At 40.8% G+C, this 18497-nt stretch overlaps 1 protein-coding gene across 1 annotated transcript; it reads right to left on the bottom strand.

The window, feature by feature from the left end:
* Positions 1-7891: 7891 nt before the first annotated feature.
* On the bottom strand, positions 7892-12004 carry LOC124296628. Its single transcript, XM_046746691.1, has 3 exons — positions 10705-12004; positions 10200-10457; positions 7892-9807 (listed from the first exon to the last, which is right to left on the bottom strand). Exons 1-3 carry the CDS (start codon positions 12002-12004, stop codon positions 9551-9553), a joined length of 1815 nt encoding a protein of 604 aa, XP_046602647.1. The 3' UTR covers positions 7892-9550.
* Between the last annotated feature and the right edge of the window lie 6493 nt (positions 12005-18497).

Below are 18497 nucleotides of genomic sequence, written 5' to 3'. Positions count from 1 at the left end.
GGTTGGATCAAGGCAGTCGAGGTCGTTCACTTCATGCAAGCAAAATTCTTCCCCGAGAATTATATAAATAATATGCGATTATCCACACTCCGAAATATCAAAATTAGACTTTGCCCAGATGCGCGATTTAAGTTGGTATACAATAAAATCCAGGGTTGAGACATGTAGATAAACCGTGCCTTGAGTCAAAACAAAAATATACGATCGAAATCCGAATAGTTCTCTCTAGTTTCTATCAAGTTATTTTTCTCTTGATGTGCCCAAAAGTAAAAAAATTTTTATATCTGCCTCTTTATCTTATAAAATTTCGAAGCATTGGTCACAAAAATTGGCAGACTATACAGAAGTATTTTCAGATTATGATTGTAATCAATTTATGCGTGAACTGAAAAATCTTTGAATAAAATTTTAAGTGATTATCAAACGCACAAGTTCTTCTTTCGACGCTCACTCATTTCAATCTACGAATCGTGCGGATGGCTTCAACCCACGATTTTGGTATACAAAACGCGTGATAATTTTGTCGAGATATTGACTTTGACATAGAATAATCTATGACGTAAAATGTTCAACAGTATTTATTTATTTTAGTGTCACAAACAAGCGAAAAGTAATAAAACTAAACAAAGGGCTGTCGAGAGTTCGTTTTATGTGTAACCTCTTTTCCCCTCTTCTTTTTTCAACCCTGTTTTTCGTTGCGTTTTTCAAACGATTATCGTGCAAGTGAAACCAAGAGTGAAAGTTTGACAACCGTATAGACAAGGACTTTCGATCATTGTCTTTTTGCCGGCAATTATGCGCGCGCTAATGCAACCAAGAGATTCGAGATCGAAAATCGTGATGGACTAGGAAATGCATGTGTCATGATCAGTTGTGCGAAAACACAAATACACGAGTAAAAGCTGAGGCAGTGACAAGGCCGAGTGCAGTGCGAATTCGTTGTATTTCGCAATGATCTTATAACAATGGTGAAAAGCGGAAAGCTGATTGGAATGTAAGTCGTTTGGCTGAATAAATTCCCCAGCGTAAGAAGAAGGTAATAAGGAGGGTAAACGCTATTTCGCTTCATACCTCATAGCCAAATTGAGGCGAGAAAACAAACTTGTCAAACGTTCAAACTGTATGCGAAATAACCAGCGAACGAGGGCTTGATTCATCGCCACAAGCTACTCGAGGGAGCGGTTATACTAACATAATTAAACCGTGAATAGACTGGTCCCATGCATGTGATAATTCTTTTCAGGGAGGTAAAACACTCAATGTTTCGGTCTCGCAAATTATCCGGTCCTACGTAAAAAGTCCTTGTGCTTTGACTGTGAAAAACAGAAAGCAGACTGCCTTCACCTGAGAAGAATAATATATCGAACGATTGAAATCTAGACGAGCGGAAGAAGCTGAATTGTTGAATCTCCAATACCGAGGCCCCAAACTTCAAAGAGAAATTTTGGTCCTGTGTTGTACCATTCATGGTCGAGATGAAAAAATAGGGGCGTATTTTTACCGTCAAATAAGATTAGTCGCAATTCCGAATCGCTTAGCGATCGCGGATGATATGTGAGAAAATTTACACGCGCACCTTGTATATAACAGCGGTTTATAAGGATCATAGAATAGTCGCGTGCACAATCGAGTGGCTTTCTGACGCACTCTAAATCTGGTATGAAAACCCTCGAACTACGAAATCAATAACCCAGCCGTGAGTACGGGCTAAGAAACAGACTGAGGAGGATAGGATATTTGTTTTGTCTTCCCTGAGTTGCTATCCGTCGACTGTTAATTAACGACGTTAGTTACGTCCAACCTGCACCGGAAAGTGAGAAGAGAAGACACAACACAGCTTCGCCTGAAGCTCTGGAAATTTGAATAAGCTTTATCTGCTATGCAGAATGGTGCTTTTGGCGAGCTGGTGTAACTGGAAAAGAATTCATGGAGCATCCCGAGTGAATAGGAAACTTGAAAATCTTCCTGCACTTCGCTTCCGAGCAGATCCTTTGACTTGGTATCAGATGACGCAACGTGACTTTACCCATATCCAAAAGAGGCCAAAAGTTGGAAATGTTTGAACCCATTCTTGTTCTCCACGTGAAAGTGATGCTCTGACAGAGAAACAAGTGGTAATCGTCTTACGTAAGGACCGTTACGTTTACGTAAAAATCAATTATTCCTTTGTATTAACGCTGCACAAGTTGTGTCCTCAAATTCACACTTTGCAATTTTGATTAAAATACCACTGCAGTTGGCATTAATTTGCATGTTTATAAACGGTATTGTCACGAGGCTTGTATGCGATTTGAAAAGAAAAATAGTGCTCATAGTTAAGATGATTAAGCACAACGCAGTATCGCAACTAATTGTAACCGCGGTAGTTTTATAATCCATTTATTTGCTATTTCACGAGGATCAAGTATGTAACATTTGTGATCATGCATAACCCAACTCCAAAGGTTTCCATTTCGTGGACCTTACAAGGGTTTGGCAAAAAAATCAGGCGACCCGACAGAATCCCTGAAAGGCTCATCCCAGGCTGCCAAAGTTCGATCAATGGTTGAGTAAAGCTTGAGCCCATTATCCGCGAGAGCTAGCCTGCAAAATACATCGTACCGTTTGGTTTGCAGTATCAAGCGGGGGTAAATATGATATATTTACCTGCGGTAGCCACGGGCTGTTTGTGCCATCGACCTCTTCGAATTCCGCGAACACACAATGCATAAAAAGGTAGAAAAGATATAGAGGTAGGATTCCAATCTGGGAAACCTGTTCATCGTCAAGATGTTTTACAAAAGGATCGATCGGACGTGATCAAGATTTGCTGACGATTAGTTTCACCGCGGTATCTGATTATACCGAGTTTACTTCAAGCGATGTCAAACGATGTCAGTTTCCCAATTGCTGAACTCACTGTTACTACAGAGGCATGCGAAGATGGGACTGCGAAGCAGAGGATGATCTGAAATGGAGAGCACAACTTGAGAGCTCGGAGATCTTGGATAATCTCATCCCGGTGACTCTGAATGCAATTTAGGGGGCGGTAGAATTCTCTCTGGTTATCAGTCCAGAATCTCGATGAGCCGGGAACTCAGAGTTGCCAAAGACGGGAGGTAAGATTTCTTGGAATTCCTGAAAATATCATGGAATCCATAACTAAACTGACGTTGAGAAGTTGAACATATCGCCATGTCCTGATGAATTGTCTAAACATTGACGCGGTATTCTTCTCACAGTGAATTTCGTCAAAAGTTACTGTCCATTCATGACATGTTGGATCTGGTTCAAGGAAATCATTCACTGAGATAATTCAGTTGCTCTGAAGCTTTATCTCCTGGATTGATTTCGTTCCAAACCCGTGGCGTGGTACTCTGAAGAACCAGTGGTTTATAAACACCTCCAACGATAAGCTTTTGTTGAAAGTAGCTTATAAAGACGCACGTGGTCGTGCGAAAACAAAGGTTTCAGTTCTTTGCACCGCCTGCAGTTCTGTCGCATCGAGGATAACGCGCGGTATCAAATCGCGTGTAAAAAACCTCAGGCTCTTTTATTCCACGCGCTTACTGCGTATAAAATTACGGTGTTCGTAGGAAGCTGAGAGGAACGTGGGATGCATTTTGCCATTGACCCCGAGTTCATCTTAAGCTTCGGTTAAAAGTTCGCGCAGTGGGTCAACGAATCGATCAGCGTCTCTTGGAGTCGGATGAAGAGTCCATTGTGAAGTCACGAATTTGGACATGTTCGCGGGCACCTTCCTTTGAGCAGATTTCCATCAGCGTCTGACACGCCGGGCTTGGATATTGGTTTGAGAACCAACTTTACGCTCCGTGGGTCTACTTCTTAGGTTTGGCCTTTTAGGAATATACCTACCACCCTGCTCTTCCGTCTCCTTGTAATCCCGGCCTTGGAGAAAGAGGGTGAAGAAGTATTCCGCTGTCTGGCACGTGGCGTCTTACTTTACCTTCTCTGCTTATTCTTGCCCTGCCCTTCCTCTCTTATACTCCGCTTTGTTTACTCGATGTCTAAAGCCTGATGGTGCGGCTGGTGGCTCCATTTTCGTTTTCGAGAGTGTACGAGACGCGGGCAAGTTCTGCCGTTACACAACGCCATCCTTGGCTAATGGTGGAACTGTCCCGGAATGGTGACTCTCCGAATCCCAATGTTGTTTCAAATTAATGCAAAGCCCACCACGAGATCTTAACCGTTCTGCAAAGTTTACCCTTGGCAAGTAGAGCTCCATAATGATACGTCCGTTCCATTTCATAATCTCATTTTCCAACGCGACGTTCAAATGAGAATGAAATTTGATGAAGGTTTCGTGAGTTGCTGTCTGATACCGGTATTCGTGCAGTTCGTGAAATGACTTGTCAGTTGTTTCGTACACGATTTCAATATCGATGAAAAACCTACGTTTCTTATCGCGTTTGTTTCTCCTAGCTTTGAGACTAGTTTTTCACCACCCAGTCTTGTCCAAATGTCATTTTCAAACAGATCGCGAAAAAACTTTCCATATCGGTTGCTCACCTGGGGTGATGTCTGCAGTAGGATGATGACCAGTCTATTCATCATTTCCAACCTGACTGAAAACCTGTCGAGTGAGCCAGACGATCCCAACGTTTTTTCTTTCAACCTCTGAAACGCTTTTGACGAAAGAAGCCAGACTGGAATGTCGTCCTGCTCGGTCCTTTTTCGATCTTTTCACTCGTAACACACCTACATTCATTACTTCTAATATTCATGTCATATTTCCATACTTGCCATCAGGCTCCTTGATTTTGCTGTTCTTCGTTGGTTTATAATATACATATATGTATATCACGATAATAATAATACGCAATAATATACCTAACGCAACACATTTTTGTCTTTATTTTTTCTTCTTTCGTTTCCCAGTATAAGGCCGTTGACATTCTCCCAGGGGATTTATCAACCTCCGCCACCAACAACACCCATTTTCATCCCCTGCGTCTCTTCAGGTTCGAATAATACATTGACATGCTTTGCCAGTTTGAGGCGAGAAAACGGCTTGCTTAGTCTTTCAAGAAAAAAGCTTTCACCCGACTCGGTTTCTCGACTCGTTTACACAGCCTTCTTATACCCATGAATAAAATTATCAGCCTTTGCGTATAAATCTTCTCTTTCAGTTTGCATTCGACAATTATTTCCGCGGTCTCTCAGTAAGTTCCTTATGTAATTTTCAATATTGTTTTTATTATTATTACTATTGTTATACTCACGCTTACCCCAGTGAAAATATTTTTAGAGATTAAAATTCGAATACTACTTCTCTCAGGTGTCTCGACAAACTGTACAAGTGGACATTATACCCATAAATTTGAATTATTTCTTCTCATAAATTTCATTATAAGAATTATTGGTTGTTTTAAAATTATCTTTCCGGTCTTTTCTGCGCAATTTTTCCGAGTTTATTGTCCTTAGCATCTTCGAAGATATAAATGAATGTCTTTTTCCCTTTTCCCTTTCCACTTTTTTTTTCTTCTTGCTTGTTTTGTTTTTATTCTTTTTCCTTCCCTTAAGTATACAATATGATAACATCACGTCGTGGGCGTTTCCGTCGGATTGTTGTGCGCAGTGGAAATGTAATATATGGAGTGAGAAATGGACGTGGGAAAAGCCTTCAAAGAGCCTCAGCCCACGATCTCGTGGCGAATTCTTATCTCGAAATTCGCAATGCGGTATGCGCATCGGGTGTGTCAAAACTGCTAATGAATTTATAACGTAGGGGTGAAATAACATAAGCATTATCAAATATTTTGCCAAGGGTCTCCGTAGACGGTAAACGTATCATTACAACGGCAATAAAATTCAGCATTACAATACGTAGCATTACAATAATATATATCCAAAATGTCAAGTAATCCTCGAGACTTCTTGATCCGATCAGATCCTAGATAATTTATTTTTACCTCAAAGTGGAACTGAAACTAAAAACGCTCGACGACGCTGATAATATAATAATAGTCGTTTTAGATACGCATATATACGTGTGTTACAAGTTTTATTTCCCAGTGATTTAGGCACTTTATCGAATATCCGCTAATTTATGCCGACCCCGAATGAGGGAAGTAGCAAACACTATGAATCAAATGTTATACGAAGTAAGAGGCCCGGACACGTGGCTTGTTGATAGAACGAATTAACTCTTGTACCAACCTATTCTGGGCTAACACCGTGAAGCTAATTCGATGAAAAGTTTCCCAGAGATTGTTTTTTTTTTCCCATCTCCATAAAGCTCCCACATTTATTTTCGAACAGAACCGATTAGTCATACCGAAATAAGTTTACGTAACTGAAGTACAGATAGAATAGGTACAAGAAAAAGGAATTTGTGCACCTGTACGTATTCAATTCAATGAAATTGCATTAACAAGTAAAACTTTCTCTTGATATTGCAAGAAACCTTCGTCTGCAGCTCTGAACTCAATCCAAGTAATTCAATTCGCCAACTTTGCCAATTACATTAGACAATTGATAGCTTTTATCGCTCATTTAATTGTTCTCCTCTCCACCTTTCACAACTCTTTCGCAGTGATTTAATGACCTTCTTAAAAAAATGAAATAAAGGGTAAAGCAAATAGAGCAGGAGCCCGATGAACCTCAAGGACTGGGCGCACGTGTTTCTCGAACCTTTGAATCGTTTAAACGCCAGTTTGAGATTGGAATTTAGTTTTTGTACGGTCTAAGAGTAGCGTACAATTGAGTCTGGGCTCTTGGCTCCCAAAGTTACTTTATTGTTGCTACTGGAATAATACTGTTCAAGTTTATATTATATTTATTTCAAGTTTTACTCAGCATTCCGCTTGGGACGGCAGCCTTTGTGTTATCGACTAAGTTTAAAACGCAAACTTACTACTCGTTGTAAAATAGCAAACAACGATCAGAATACAAGGCTCGACCGTACGATGTTAAATATGTAGGATTAGATCTGCTGGGTACTTGAATGCGTCTGAGAAAATCGTTACCACAGCACAATGCATCCTTGGCTCTTGAAATTGCGGCATATATTCAAAGAATAAGGAAACAAATGAAAATAATTGCTCAGGCAGTGTTTGAGAAAATGTATATTAGGTTGTGAGTTTATAATAAAATTGAGCTCTTGCGACGGGGTTAAAGCTAACGTTGAAACAACGATGCATTTCTGAAAACAAAACTGTTATTTCGCGTCCTTGCGATCATTGTCGCGGAATGCATAATTCAAGCGACTGTATGTAATAAAGCAAAACGTAGGTATATTGATATTCCAAAAGCTCAACAACAACACCATTTCAAAGTTCTAAAGTTACAATTTCGTAATTTTCTTTCCAATATTCAGTTATTTCAATCTCAACTTTAACCTTAGATCAAATTCGTCTTTAAGGAAACTTTGAGATGAGATTCACGTTTAAGGTTCCATTAAAAGTTCTTCGCCGATTGGTGTGCTGTGTTTTGATTATAGACATTAGCGAGACGATGTTGCGGTCCGGTTTTTAATTAAAATGTAAAGAAACCCGAAATGCATACTGAATTATAGTTTTCCAAACCGTTCACCTTGCGGGTGCTTCACGAACAGATACAAAATCGCAGCCGAAGCCGAGACTGAAGAAGAAGGCGATGCAGATGCTGGTAAAGTTTAAATTGCTCGGTATTGTGAGAAAAATATGTATATATCACGTGTAATACATGGCGTGGATGCTATCCCAGAAGAATCGGAGTTTCGTACCGAGTTTTGAGCGAGTGGAGTTGATTTCCCGACGAGATTGCTTCATCCGCTACAACCATTTCAGAAAAGTACGAGGTGGATGTATTTCTCGCTATCCACCTATCTATCTCTCTCTAAAAAAACAAAAAACACACAATAAGTGGTAGCGGAAGGAGAGAAGAAAATAACTCGCAGATTCCGTGCAACTGTCTATCATTTTATGTGGAACAGGATGCCAACACTATATATAATAGTATATAATGGTTATAAAATACCGAGAATGTTTTTCTTTATTTTAATCTTAGGAACGTCGCGGGAGGGAGGATTTATAGCTATTTACAAACCATTCGATGGTAGGTGATGAAAAGACGGTGGTGAAAAAGAGATCAGACTCTGTTTTATACCCGCGGTAAAATTACGTGTCATGTATATATAATATTACATGCCTTACATTATACTTGAAGAAAAATGTTACAGGCTGCGTGAAAGATTCATGGAAGAAAAAAAATAGACGCTGAGAGCCTGTTGAAGCAGTTGCTGCCGGTGAATCTGATTCGAAAGTCCCCTCCGTTTTTGGGACTATGCAAAACGGGGATCTGCAGCGCGCGAATTTGGTTTTTAATAAGAGCGCCGTAAATTTTTCCCGCGCACCGTCGTATATACGAGATGGGAAAAATCGCGCGACGACTTTTACTCCGGCCCTTTGTCCGGGCCGTTGGATTTTATCGTTATTCCAAAAGCGGAATTCCGGGAAACGACATTTCCGGTATGAGACAGGTGATCTCATCGAGGTCGACTGACACAGATTGCTTTGAATTAAACTAGAGGGTCGCGTGCTTTTACCACGAAAATTTGAACCCCCCTTTATACCGTGTATAATGCATCCGTGTATAGTGCACCCGGGGAATCTCTGGCGGAGCCCTTTTCCCTGCTTCGGATATCCGACGGGTTGTCTGATCGACGACTTGGAAAAGATTTTTCGCGATTTAAGAGGTTACACCCAGTCAAGAGGCCGAAAGAACGCGATTTCTCAAGGATTTTTTATGAAGAGACATTTCAATGAATTGATATAAAAATGTATATACATATCGGGGTAACATTGAGCTTCGTTCTGATATTTTTTATTTTTAATAATCACGATTTTCAAAGCTGTTATAACCGATCTCCGGGAGCACCACTAAAAAAAAGTCGCCTTGCGGTGAGCGAGATATCTTTGGACTGGATCATCCGAAATGAAAGAACGAGAAACGTTTAGTTGATATGAGGTATTATCTGGTCTTTAATCGAAGGAATAAACAAAATATTAATTTTTAACAAAACGGCGCCTTCTCAAAAGCTTACAATAAAAATTTTTGCCTTAGTTTGTTTATAAAATGGAAAATATTTATCGGCGAGAAACAACCTTCGATTAAGGACTAAGAGATATATTCCTAAAGTTTGTATAAAAATTTAAGACCGATCGGTTCAGCCGTGTTCGAGAAATCTTGCTCACCGACTTTGAAAACATAGTTCTGAGAAAAACGCGTTCAAAGTTTAAAACGCTCCGGGGCGTCCTTGCAAGTGTGCGTGTAAGTTCAAGAATATTTGTCGGGTCGACATGAAATTTTCTGTGTATGTACTTGAATATATGTACCTCACGAAAGTGAAATAAAAAACAATCGATTTTTGAAAAAACCTGACTGAGTATAACTCCTACAATTTGATGGTAAAAGCGCCCGTTATCTCGGGCAAGTTACATAACGAGAAGGGGGAATAGATGTGAAGGGAACTAAAGTCGGTCGTTCTACTCTCAAGGCTTGAGCCGTGGAGGTGCAAGAAAACTGAAACCGATGCGGACGAAGTACGTGAAGCCATGGTTCTTCATCGTTATGCTTTCTTCTTGCCGCTTTTCTCCGTTCTCACAAATGACCCCTTTATCTCGGAACAGAATACAACCACCGATACTCCGAGCCCTCCGATCAGTAGGAAAAAGGGCACGTACAAGTGGTGCAGCCTTATAACGACTGGTCTGCTATTGTAGATGGGCTCGGGCCGCCTCTTCAGGTCCTCAAACCATTTGCGGTAGAAACCAGCGTTGTGGAGTCTTCCGATTAAGGTGTTCAGTCGTGGCTGGAAAGGCGAACCTGCCGGGAAAGAAATTGACAGTCATTGCTCAGGTCGTTTGCGGAGTTGCCTCTGAACTACATCGGCGTCTACTTGAAAAATAAAAAGATAATATAAAAACCATGGTTTTGTTTAACGAGTACTACAATATTTTCCGCATGATCCTGATTGACTTCCACTTCACGTGTTTTCTACCATGTGTATTCTCGAATGTATCATGATCTATAATAAGCCCTGATAGATCCATTATTCCTCATTTCGTCACCTCATGAAGATAGGTATATCCAACATTAAAGAAACACTTGTAACAACACGAGAATACTTTGGTATCGTGAAAGACGATAGCCAGAAGAAAAGAAATACAAAGAGAAAAAGGAGCGCCGTATCCTGGACTTTGAAAGCTTCGCTTCACCCTTTGCGATTGGATAGGCCAGGTGGTATTTTCTCGGGCAATCCGGAACCACGTGCAGTCCGATAACGGTGCTTCCCTCGAGCAGAGCGCTCTGCTCACGTTCAAGAAATCCTGCGTCCCGAGCATGAAAAACGTGCCATTCGATCTCCGAGCCGTTATTTAACGTCAGCTTGGCCTGAAGATTCCGCAGCGTTGACGGCTCGTCGTCGGCAAACACGTCCGACAGCAGATTTGGATAGTTCGTCAAGATCTTCAGTCCTAAAATGAGTCAGAATCAGTCATCGCTCCTACGTCTCTCTGCTTGGATTCAAAAACACATCAAGCTGCTTATCAGTGTTCGTCCTTGTCAATGTCGATGACGGACCAAAATTCCAAGGCCAATAGAGGTCTGAGGTCTTTAGTATCTTCATATTCCAATACGCGTGATGAGATCGCATTAAAGTTGTAATCAAACGTAAATGTGTTGAGAATTTATTGTTCCCTCGTGAGTGATGGAATTGCTCACCGCTGTGATCGAGTTCCTCAAGAGTGTCAATGTTCTTCAAGAATGCAGGTTTGCTGAAGCTCGAGGCGAGCTGGCTGGTGAAATACCCGCTAACAACTACGCCGAGTACAAGTCCAGAAGCGATGTGAATTCGTTCGCTGATCCACTTCGTGTTGGAATTCATGGGGTAGAAGGAGTAGAACACACAGGCAGCTACGAAGTCTTGTATCCTGATACCGGGACGAGACTTGGCCGAAGTCTGATCTCTGGTCCGACCGATTCTGAGGTGGGTCACGATTACGTAAACCATAGCGAGCACGGCGTTACCAAAAGATATCAGAGCCCAGGTGAGGGGGCTGAAGATCCTGACCATCATAAGGTACTCGGGTACTCGCGCTCTGCGCGGCACGATCACGCATATCTGATCGAGGCTGAGGTAGGTCGTGTACTCGAGGTTCTCGGTCCCGTAGTTCTTGACGAAGAACTCGTTGAAGGCGAGGTCGCTCTGGTGGTAGGTGAGTCTGCCGAGAGTCCCGGTGAAGGTACCGTTCCAGAACCATCCGAACTTCTCCGGTGGTTCGTAGAGTTGCGGAGTGACGTTCATCCGAGCGCAGATTTCGAGCATGGAGTTCGCCTCGAGTCCAACGTACCGACCATCCTTCCACTGCAGTGTCAAGTAAGGAAATATAGAGATGTTCACTTCGTAGCCGGCGAAGGTCTGCCGCTTCTTCAGGGGTTCCACCGAGTCTTCGAGGTTTCTGAGCGCCCCGAAGCCGCCTAGTTCGCGGGGTTCGAACGGGTCGAAGTAAAGGTTCCTACCTTCCGTCGACAGCACGACTTTATGAACGTAGTTTCGCCGCCAGAGGAGGCTGCCCAAGCTTCTGAACTCCTCGGGCGATACTTCGCCGAGTCCTTTCGGCACGTAGATGACGTATATATTGCCTGGGATCCAGAGACGCTCTTCCGGCGAGCTGGAGAACGCGACAACCGTCTCGGCCGATATGCAGAGCACGACGCAGGCTTGCCAACCGACGCTCTTCAGTGCCTTTATGTCGTCGAAGAGCTCAACGGGCGTTTGGTAAGCCTCGTTTACTTTCCGGAAGACCTTGGAGCTCAGCCAGTCTCTTGAACCAGGCTCCGCTATCACCGTCAATTTTCTGTACATGTAATCGTCGCCGCAGAATTCGAGCAATCGGTTCAACTTCGACTCGTATTCGATGCGATTCTCCAACTGGAGGATCATCAGATCCGCTCGCGACTCCAGAGAACAAGTTGCGTAAAGGAAGAGCAAGAAAATCACACGATGCTGGTGGGAATTCATCGCGCAATTCCAGACTGTCTTCGATTCTTGCCTCTTCAGCCTTTTCTTCACTCCGTTCAATCAGTCCTTACGAATCACCAGCCACTTCCACTCCATAAATAACCACTTTCACTCAACGGTTGGCCTCACTTTGTTCGGTCCGTAGGGTGCGTTATAAATTATTCCACCTCCTGGAACGCCGATTTATCAACACCGTCTTTAACCTCATCAATTTTTCCCACGTTTCACACATTACTCTATCTATACCATACAGCGACACGTAGTCTTTATCTATTTCATCGAAGCACTGTTACTTTTTGTGACGATTCAATGCGGGTGTTGGCGACTTCTTTCAATTCGAGATTAAGCGAACTTTGCACGGTGATTGAGAGATTTTGCTGGAACAATTCGATCGTACCTTAAGGGCAGTGGTTAAATCCGGGTACCCAACATTCCCTCGGGAAATTAAATCCGCGAGTAAACACGAATGATGCATCTGGGTCTCAGCGTCAATTGAAATCGATTTCAAACACACACCCGTCGCACTTTGCTGCACTTTGTAGAATCTGGGTGCATCAGGGGCACCGACAGTGTTTGATAATCGTCACGTGACAACCGATCCACGTATATTCATTTGCACTCTCATCCATCAGACCGCAATCCTGTTCATGCATCTCTGTCAGAGCACCGATTACATTTGCAGTTTTATAATCACAAAGCAGTTTTCATGCTCAGGGATATCGAGTCGCGTTTCTCTCTATAATTACTGTATTTGCAGATCAGCTACAGAAATCAGCGTTTATGGATGTTAGGTGTACAGTTGGGATGGAAAACTTTTGAAACAGAAGCGTTGTGAATACGAATGTTTTAAAAGTATCACTCAAGATAATCTGGTTGCATCTAATTTAAACTGTTTTTTTTTCTCTCTTTTTGTATTCTGATTAGAACAGTCTTTGAAATTTCCTTCTGAATGACAATAATTTTCTGAATTAGAATAATCGTCTTGGCTATCTCCGAAAGTTGACTATTTACTTTCACGAGTCAAAAATTCATCGAAGTACTAATTCGAAGTTTTTCAAGAAATTATAGTAAAGTATAGAATAGCGTGGAAAGATTCCCGTATGGGTAAAAAATCCCTGTTTCCTTGATAAAGAATCGCGTAACGAATAAGAACAAAAATCTTTTTAAAAGTATACAGCGAATCAGTGAAACCGAGCTAAGGTAAGTGTGCCAGTTATTGACACGTTAATACCCAATTATTGACCCTTTTGTTTTCCAAAATTCTAAATTGACGGTGGAAATTGTGAATTTATCGGTGACTAAAACCAATCGCTAGAGGGTTAGTCACTAAAAATGTACTTTTTAGTAGTTTTAGAACTAAAGATCAAACAGATACAACCAAAAAAAGGTCATTAATTGGAACAGGGTTAATAACTGGTACACTTACCTTAATTCAAATTTAATTCTCGCGTAATACACAACCGTCGGATAAATTATCTCGTCCTAAATCAGATTCCCTTTTTTGCCGTACAAGCTGTAACTACGCACTCCGAACGAGCTTCCAGATATATTAAACCGCCGTAGGTAACAAACTTTCCCAGCCTACTTGAATCCTACGAGAAGCGACGTTGACAGTCCCGAATCACCGAGTCAAAGACTGATATTACACTGTCAAGAGCTCTCAGCGGTGACACATAAGTTCCCTCCCGCAGATCTGCGGAACACCCACGACTCGATAATTTATATTCGAGTACACGCATATAGACGTTTGCCCAATAATCCGTTGATGTTATTTAAACTCTCGTTGTCTCTTTACTTCCAAATTTGCACGGCTTATCGCTCTGCGAGCATCGTTACACGGATCGTAGACGCGAAAGATGCGAATCCGGATAAGAACGGCTGCGTTCGCCTTCCCACCATAATTATACAACAACCACTAATTTTCCCTTTACTATCCTATCCGCTTACTAACCGAGCGATATCATCATCGACGAGTCCCGAACCCCGGAATCGGTCGCGCAGAATTTTAGTCGAGGCATTTGATCCAGGTTGGGGATGATTTGTGTTTGCTTAAAGGTGATTTGCCGCGTGTTTATTGGACCCTACAGCACTCGTGGATAACGAGCTCTGCAGTCGAGTTGATTTCTGTCTCTGCCCCCGATAGGAAAGAAATTTGCTACCCCGTAAAGGCGGGCGCAAAAAGGAGAAGAAAATACAAATAAAAAAAGAAAATACCGATAAAGCTACGGTGAATGGAATTTGTTTATTAATCTTTTCTTTCGTACATTCATAATTTATTTATTGAGCTTGAGTATCGGATGGAATTTTTTTATCAGCGGCTTATTGAATCGCCGCGGGATACATTGTAATATTCTTTCCGATCCTCATTCAATCTTGTCATCCGTCTTTCGGTTAACCGTGCATGTGTCACTTGTCTCTGAATCTCGTTCAGCCTCTGCTCGCAAATAAATTCATTTCATTTCGTTCAATTTGCCTCCGATATTTTCCGTTGATCTCCACTCGGAAGTGCGATTATTATTTCAAAACGGATCATTGATTATTTAATGAAATTACTACCTCGGAAGATCGGTTTCCGGGTAGGTGTGATAATTATCCAGAGGAAAAATTCCAATTAGGCGTTGTCCAACTTTATCAATTATTGCTGCAACTTTCGAGATCTCATCGCGAAATTCTTGGCACAGATTTATGCGCAAATTCAACCAGGTGGAATATTTCGTCGTGCACCCTTCGTTCCTTGATCTGATTTTCGTCTCGCAGCTACGCGCTAATTACTTAGTCTCGTGTCTCTGTCCTATGTAACAAATTAGCTCTGCACCAGAAGCTAGAATTCATGATCAAAGAGTCGTGCCTAATTAAAATGATCTCTCCGTATCCTTTAAGAGACTATGTCTCTGTGTGTATGAAAATATCAGTGAAACCTCGGGAAGTTGGCAGTTTTAAGACGTGCCGACGCTAAGACGCTGCAAAGTTGGCTTTTTAAAGTCCATTTCTCTGTGTTATCTACATGTTTTCCTGATAAATTAGCAACTCGATTCGAAGAAAATTTACATTCAAAGTGATTGAAATCAGTGATACGGAAGGATATCGATCGATCGAAATCCTTCCGGATGATAATTGTCTGTTTAGGACAGTGTCGTGACGCTTGTTTAGTACGCACGAGAAACGCCCACGGGTATCAATGAATAACAACGAATCGTATCGGGTATCGATATTAATTATAAGCGTTACATAAGTACAAATGGGAGAAATACCGTAGAAGCTTTATTGGCCATGTAAAAGCTACGAAGCCTCCGGTTATTAAAACAATCACGAGCAATCTACATTCGACTTTACGTAGGTAAAGACAGTATTACGTGGAGCTAGAAGGCTTTGGAACAGTTTCGTGTAACTTCAGTTATTTCCAATTTAGAAACTAATCACGTCCGCACATTGCCGCGAATTTTTTCAATTTCCGCACGTGTTCAATTTAGGTTTCAATGAGCGAATGAGTTTCGACGTGTATAATCCAGTGTGTTTGAATTGCTTTAATTTAGTTTTGTTTTCGGATAAAGTTAGAATACGGCCCAGAACGTCGGAAAAATCCGTGCATATTATGTAGCGTCAAAAGTTTGTTTTGGCTGATTTAATCAACGAGGTTGAATAATACGATTCACTTCGCGCATTTCTGTTTATGAATGCAGATTCTCAATTTAGTTGAAATAATTCCGAGATCTTTTCCATTCTGTGGCAAACATGTTCGAATCATGCGCGGTACAAAACGGCAACAAAAAAATTAGTAAATAATCAATTTTATCTTCTATATAATTTTGATAAGCTTGTCACGGAGTCGAAGATGTTTTAAAGTTTTTCCGAACGTTTGAGAAATTGATTTTTTTTTTTTCAATTATATTATAGAAAGAATGATCGTAATTTTTGACATTCTAGGGATATTGATTCGAAAAAGTTCAGAAACAACGTTCAAAATGACAAAGTAAAAACTACAGCGTAATTTCTGCCGCGTAAATAATCTTGAGGTTGACGGAAGTGTGAAAAAATTGTCGACTCGTATAAATTTAACCACAGTTTTATAACAGTCCGCAAACCGCGGGCTGACCGTGTGTTACATTTATCTCATAAAACATGATACGCGTCGTGTATGTTTCGAATTTAATACGTACCTACATACGGACATAAGTCAGACTATGCGAGTAAGCGGATTCCGGCATTCTCATTCCCACCGGTATAATCATGGATAATCTTTCAGCCGGTCTAATTCTAAGCTCTCATTAAAACAAACTTTGATACTTTCGTTCATTGTTCATCGTTCTGCACCACGTGTCGAAAATGTTTTCGCTAATAAATGTAAATATTATTCTCACTTTTATTACAACCTTACATAACTATGCACACAGCAATCCGCCATTAGAGACTTTGTTTTTCTGACAGTGTTGCTACCCGTAAAATTGATTTTTACGCTTTTAATGTAGATTGGCACCGTGAGTTCTAGTAACTCGCTGGTTAACATCTATCTGACATCTACACACGGTGAATTCCTCTCCTCCTGAAATTCCGACAGCACGTATGAGCTGTGAATAAATCAATAAATCGTATCCCTTAACAAGGTCCAAAGAATAAACAAAGAAATGAAAAAGCTTTTAATTGTCAACGTCGGAACTGCAGCGTCATTGAATGTTTTTCATTTTTTTTTTTTTTTTCTCCTATTTCCTCTGCACTTTTCGCCCACCAATTTGAAACTTTTCAACCGAACGTAATCGATGCTGACGTTCGATACGTTATTTCCGGTATAAAAACGAGACCGTGCAACAAATTCCTCGTTGCTCTTTATTTTCCAAAGTGACTGGGCCGTGTCTTTTTACTCTAAATTCGTTAAAGTTTCTAACATTTCCCGCGAGTATTGTATGCTTACTCGCCTTCGGTGATGAGCCCAAAGCTCATTATTTTCAAATACTCCATAGCAAATATGTATAGAGGATGGTGGAGGAAGATTGCGGCTTTTCCGAGCGTAGAAATCGGCAGGGTCGATGCGATGTTGATGTGGATGTTACGTATACAGCACTGCGTGAGTTGGCAGCTTCCCGATTCTAAATCTCGGAATTACCAAAAGCCTAAAAAATTATTTACAGTTCTGTACCTACGTGAAAATTTCGCTTGGTTGAAACCGGATGCGCGATCGAAACCCACGGCAAATTAACCCCTTTCACATTGTGTAATTAGGGTTAATCTGCAAATCTCTGCTAATATCTGCAGTTACGTAAATGCGGATTCATCTCTCCCTCTGATTAACAAGCTCGAATTGTTCGGGCTAGACGCACTGCGAACGGCATGTAACCTAAATGGATACGGTTATGGCAAACCTTAGAATTACACGCTTTCATTTCTAATCGAAAGAGACAAAACGTATTTTACTTTTGCTCTCGATCCTTTTCAATCACAGTGGGATGCTCAGCGTACGATAGCCTTGTCGCAGTTTATTTACAACTTTGAATAATCTTTGTTACATACTTCGTATAACCCCAAAAACCCTCGGGTAACAAATTTCGAGGCTAGAATTGTCGAATTTTTATAAACTGAGAAAAATTTCGTTTGTTATAGCAACTAGAAAAATTCAGTAAAACAGGTATCGTTGAAAAAACTGTTTGAACATTGTTGGAATTGGGAAAAACGAGGTACGCCTAACCATTTTGCGTTATTGTCGATCCTTTTTTGGTTATTGCAACGCAAAATCAGTTTCTGAGGTTTAGTCTACTTTTTTAGTTGAATAAGGCTTCAACGTCAATTTATTGTTGCACAAGCATCAAATTTTCCCAACAGTTACAAGAAAATATAGCAACAGTGATCGTAATGAGAAAGAATAGTAACGGATACTAGACTTTCTGGTAACAGCCAGAAATCTAATTTTCATTTTCTATCTAGAATTATATTTTTCTATTGTGGTAAAAAATGAAAATAGTTGAGGGCTGAGCGTAACTGGAACGAAAAATTTCTCTCAGTTATGTCCATTTTACATCCGCCATCTTGGATTTGAAAATGATCAAATTCTAACTTCAAATTCGTGATCAGTGACCCCAAAAACCCCCGAGTAACAAAGTTCAGGTCAAAATATCGAGTTGAAACGTGCGTGACTGAAAGGGTTAAACCCCGTTAATACATCGTGAAAACTGTTGAACCTTATATTTTTTACTCCAATTCGTTTAATTTGATTATACAACCGAGCAATAAAATTTGAAACCCTGAATCAGAAAAACTGTATATTAATCTGTCGAAATTTTCTCTGAAAAAATAAAATGGCCAATAAAAAAGAAAAACTAGATAATTGTTCGAAATTGAAGCTTATTTAATTCCTTCACTTAGCGCTTTCAATTCAACACTACACACGTATTGTTTTTTCTCTCTCGCACAACTTAGCATGAAATCGAAGATATTTATTCTATTCCTGACTTTTTTTTCTCCAGAAATTCGAGTGAAATTTGATCAGAGTTGAAATTTGAAAATC

Source organism: Neodiprion lecontei, chromosome 1 (assembly GCF_021901455.1).
Source record: "Neodiprion lecontei isolate iyNeoLeco1 chromosome 1, iyNeoLeco1.1, whole genome shotgun sequence".
Taxonomy (NCBI): Eukaryota; Metazoa; Arthropoda; class Insecta; order Hymenoptera; family Diprionidae; genus Neodiprion; species Neodiprion lecontei.
This window is presented reverse-complemented; position numbering and strand designations above follow the sequence as displayed.

Coding starts and splice junctions, on each gene's coding strand:
- LOC124296628 (XM_046746691.1), bottom strand. CDS start 12,004: ATGAATTCCCACCAGCATCGTGTGATTTTCTTGCTCTTCCTTTACGCA. Junction 10,458..10,704: donor TGAGGAACTCGATCACAGCG/GTGAGCAATTCC, acceptor GACTCATTTTAG/GACTGAAGATCTTGACGAAC. Junction 9,808..10,199: donor GGCCTATCCAATCGCAAAGG/GTGAAGCGAAGC, acceptor CTTTCCCGGCAG/GTTCGCCTTTCCAGCCACGA.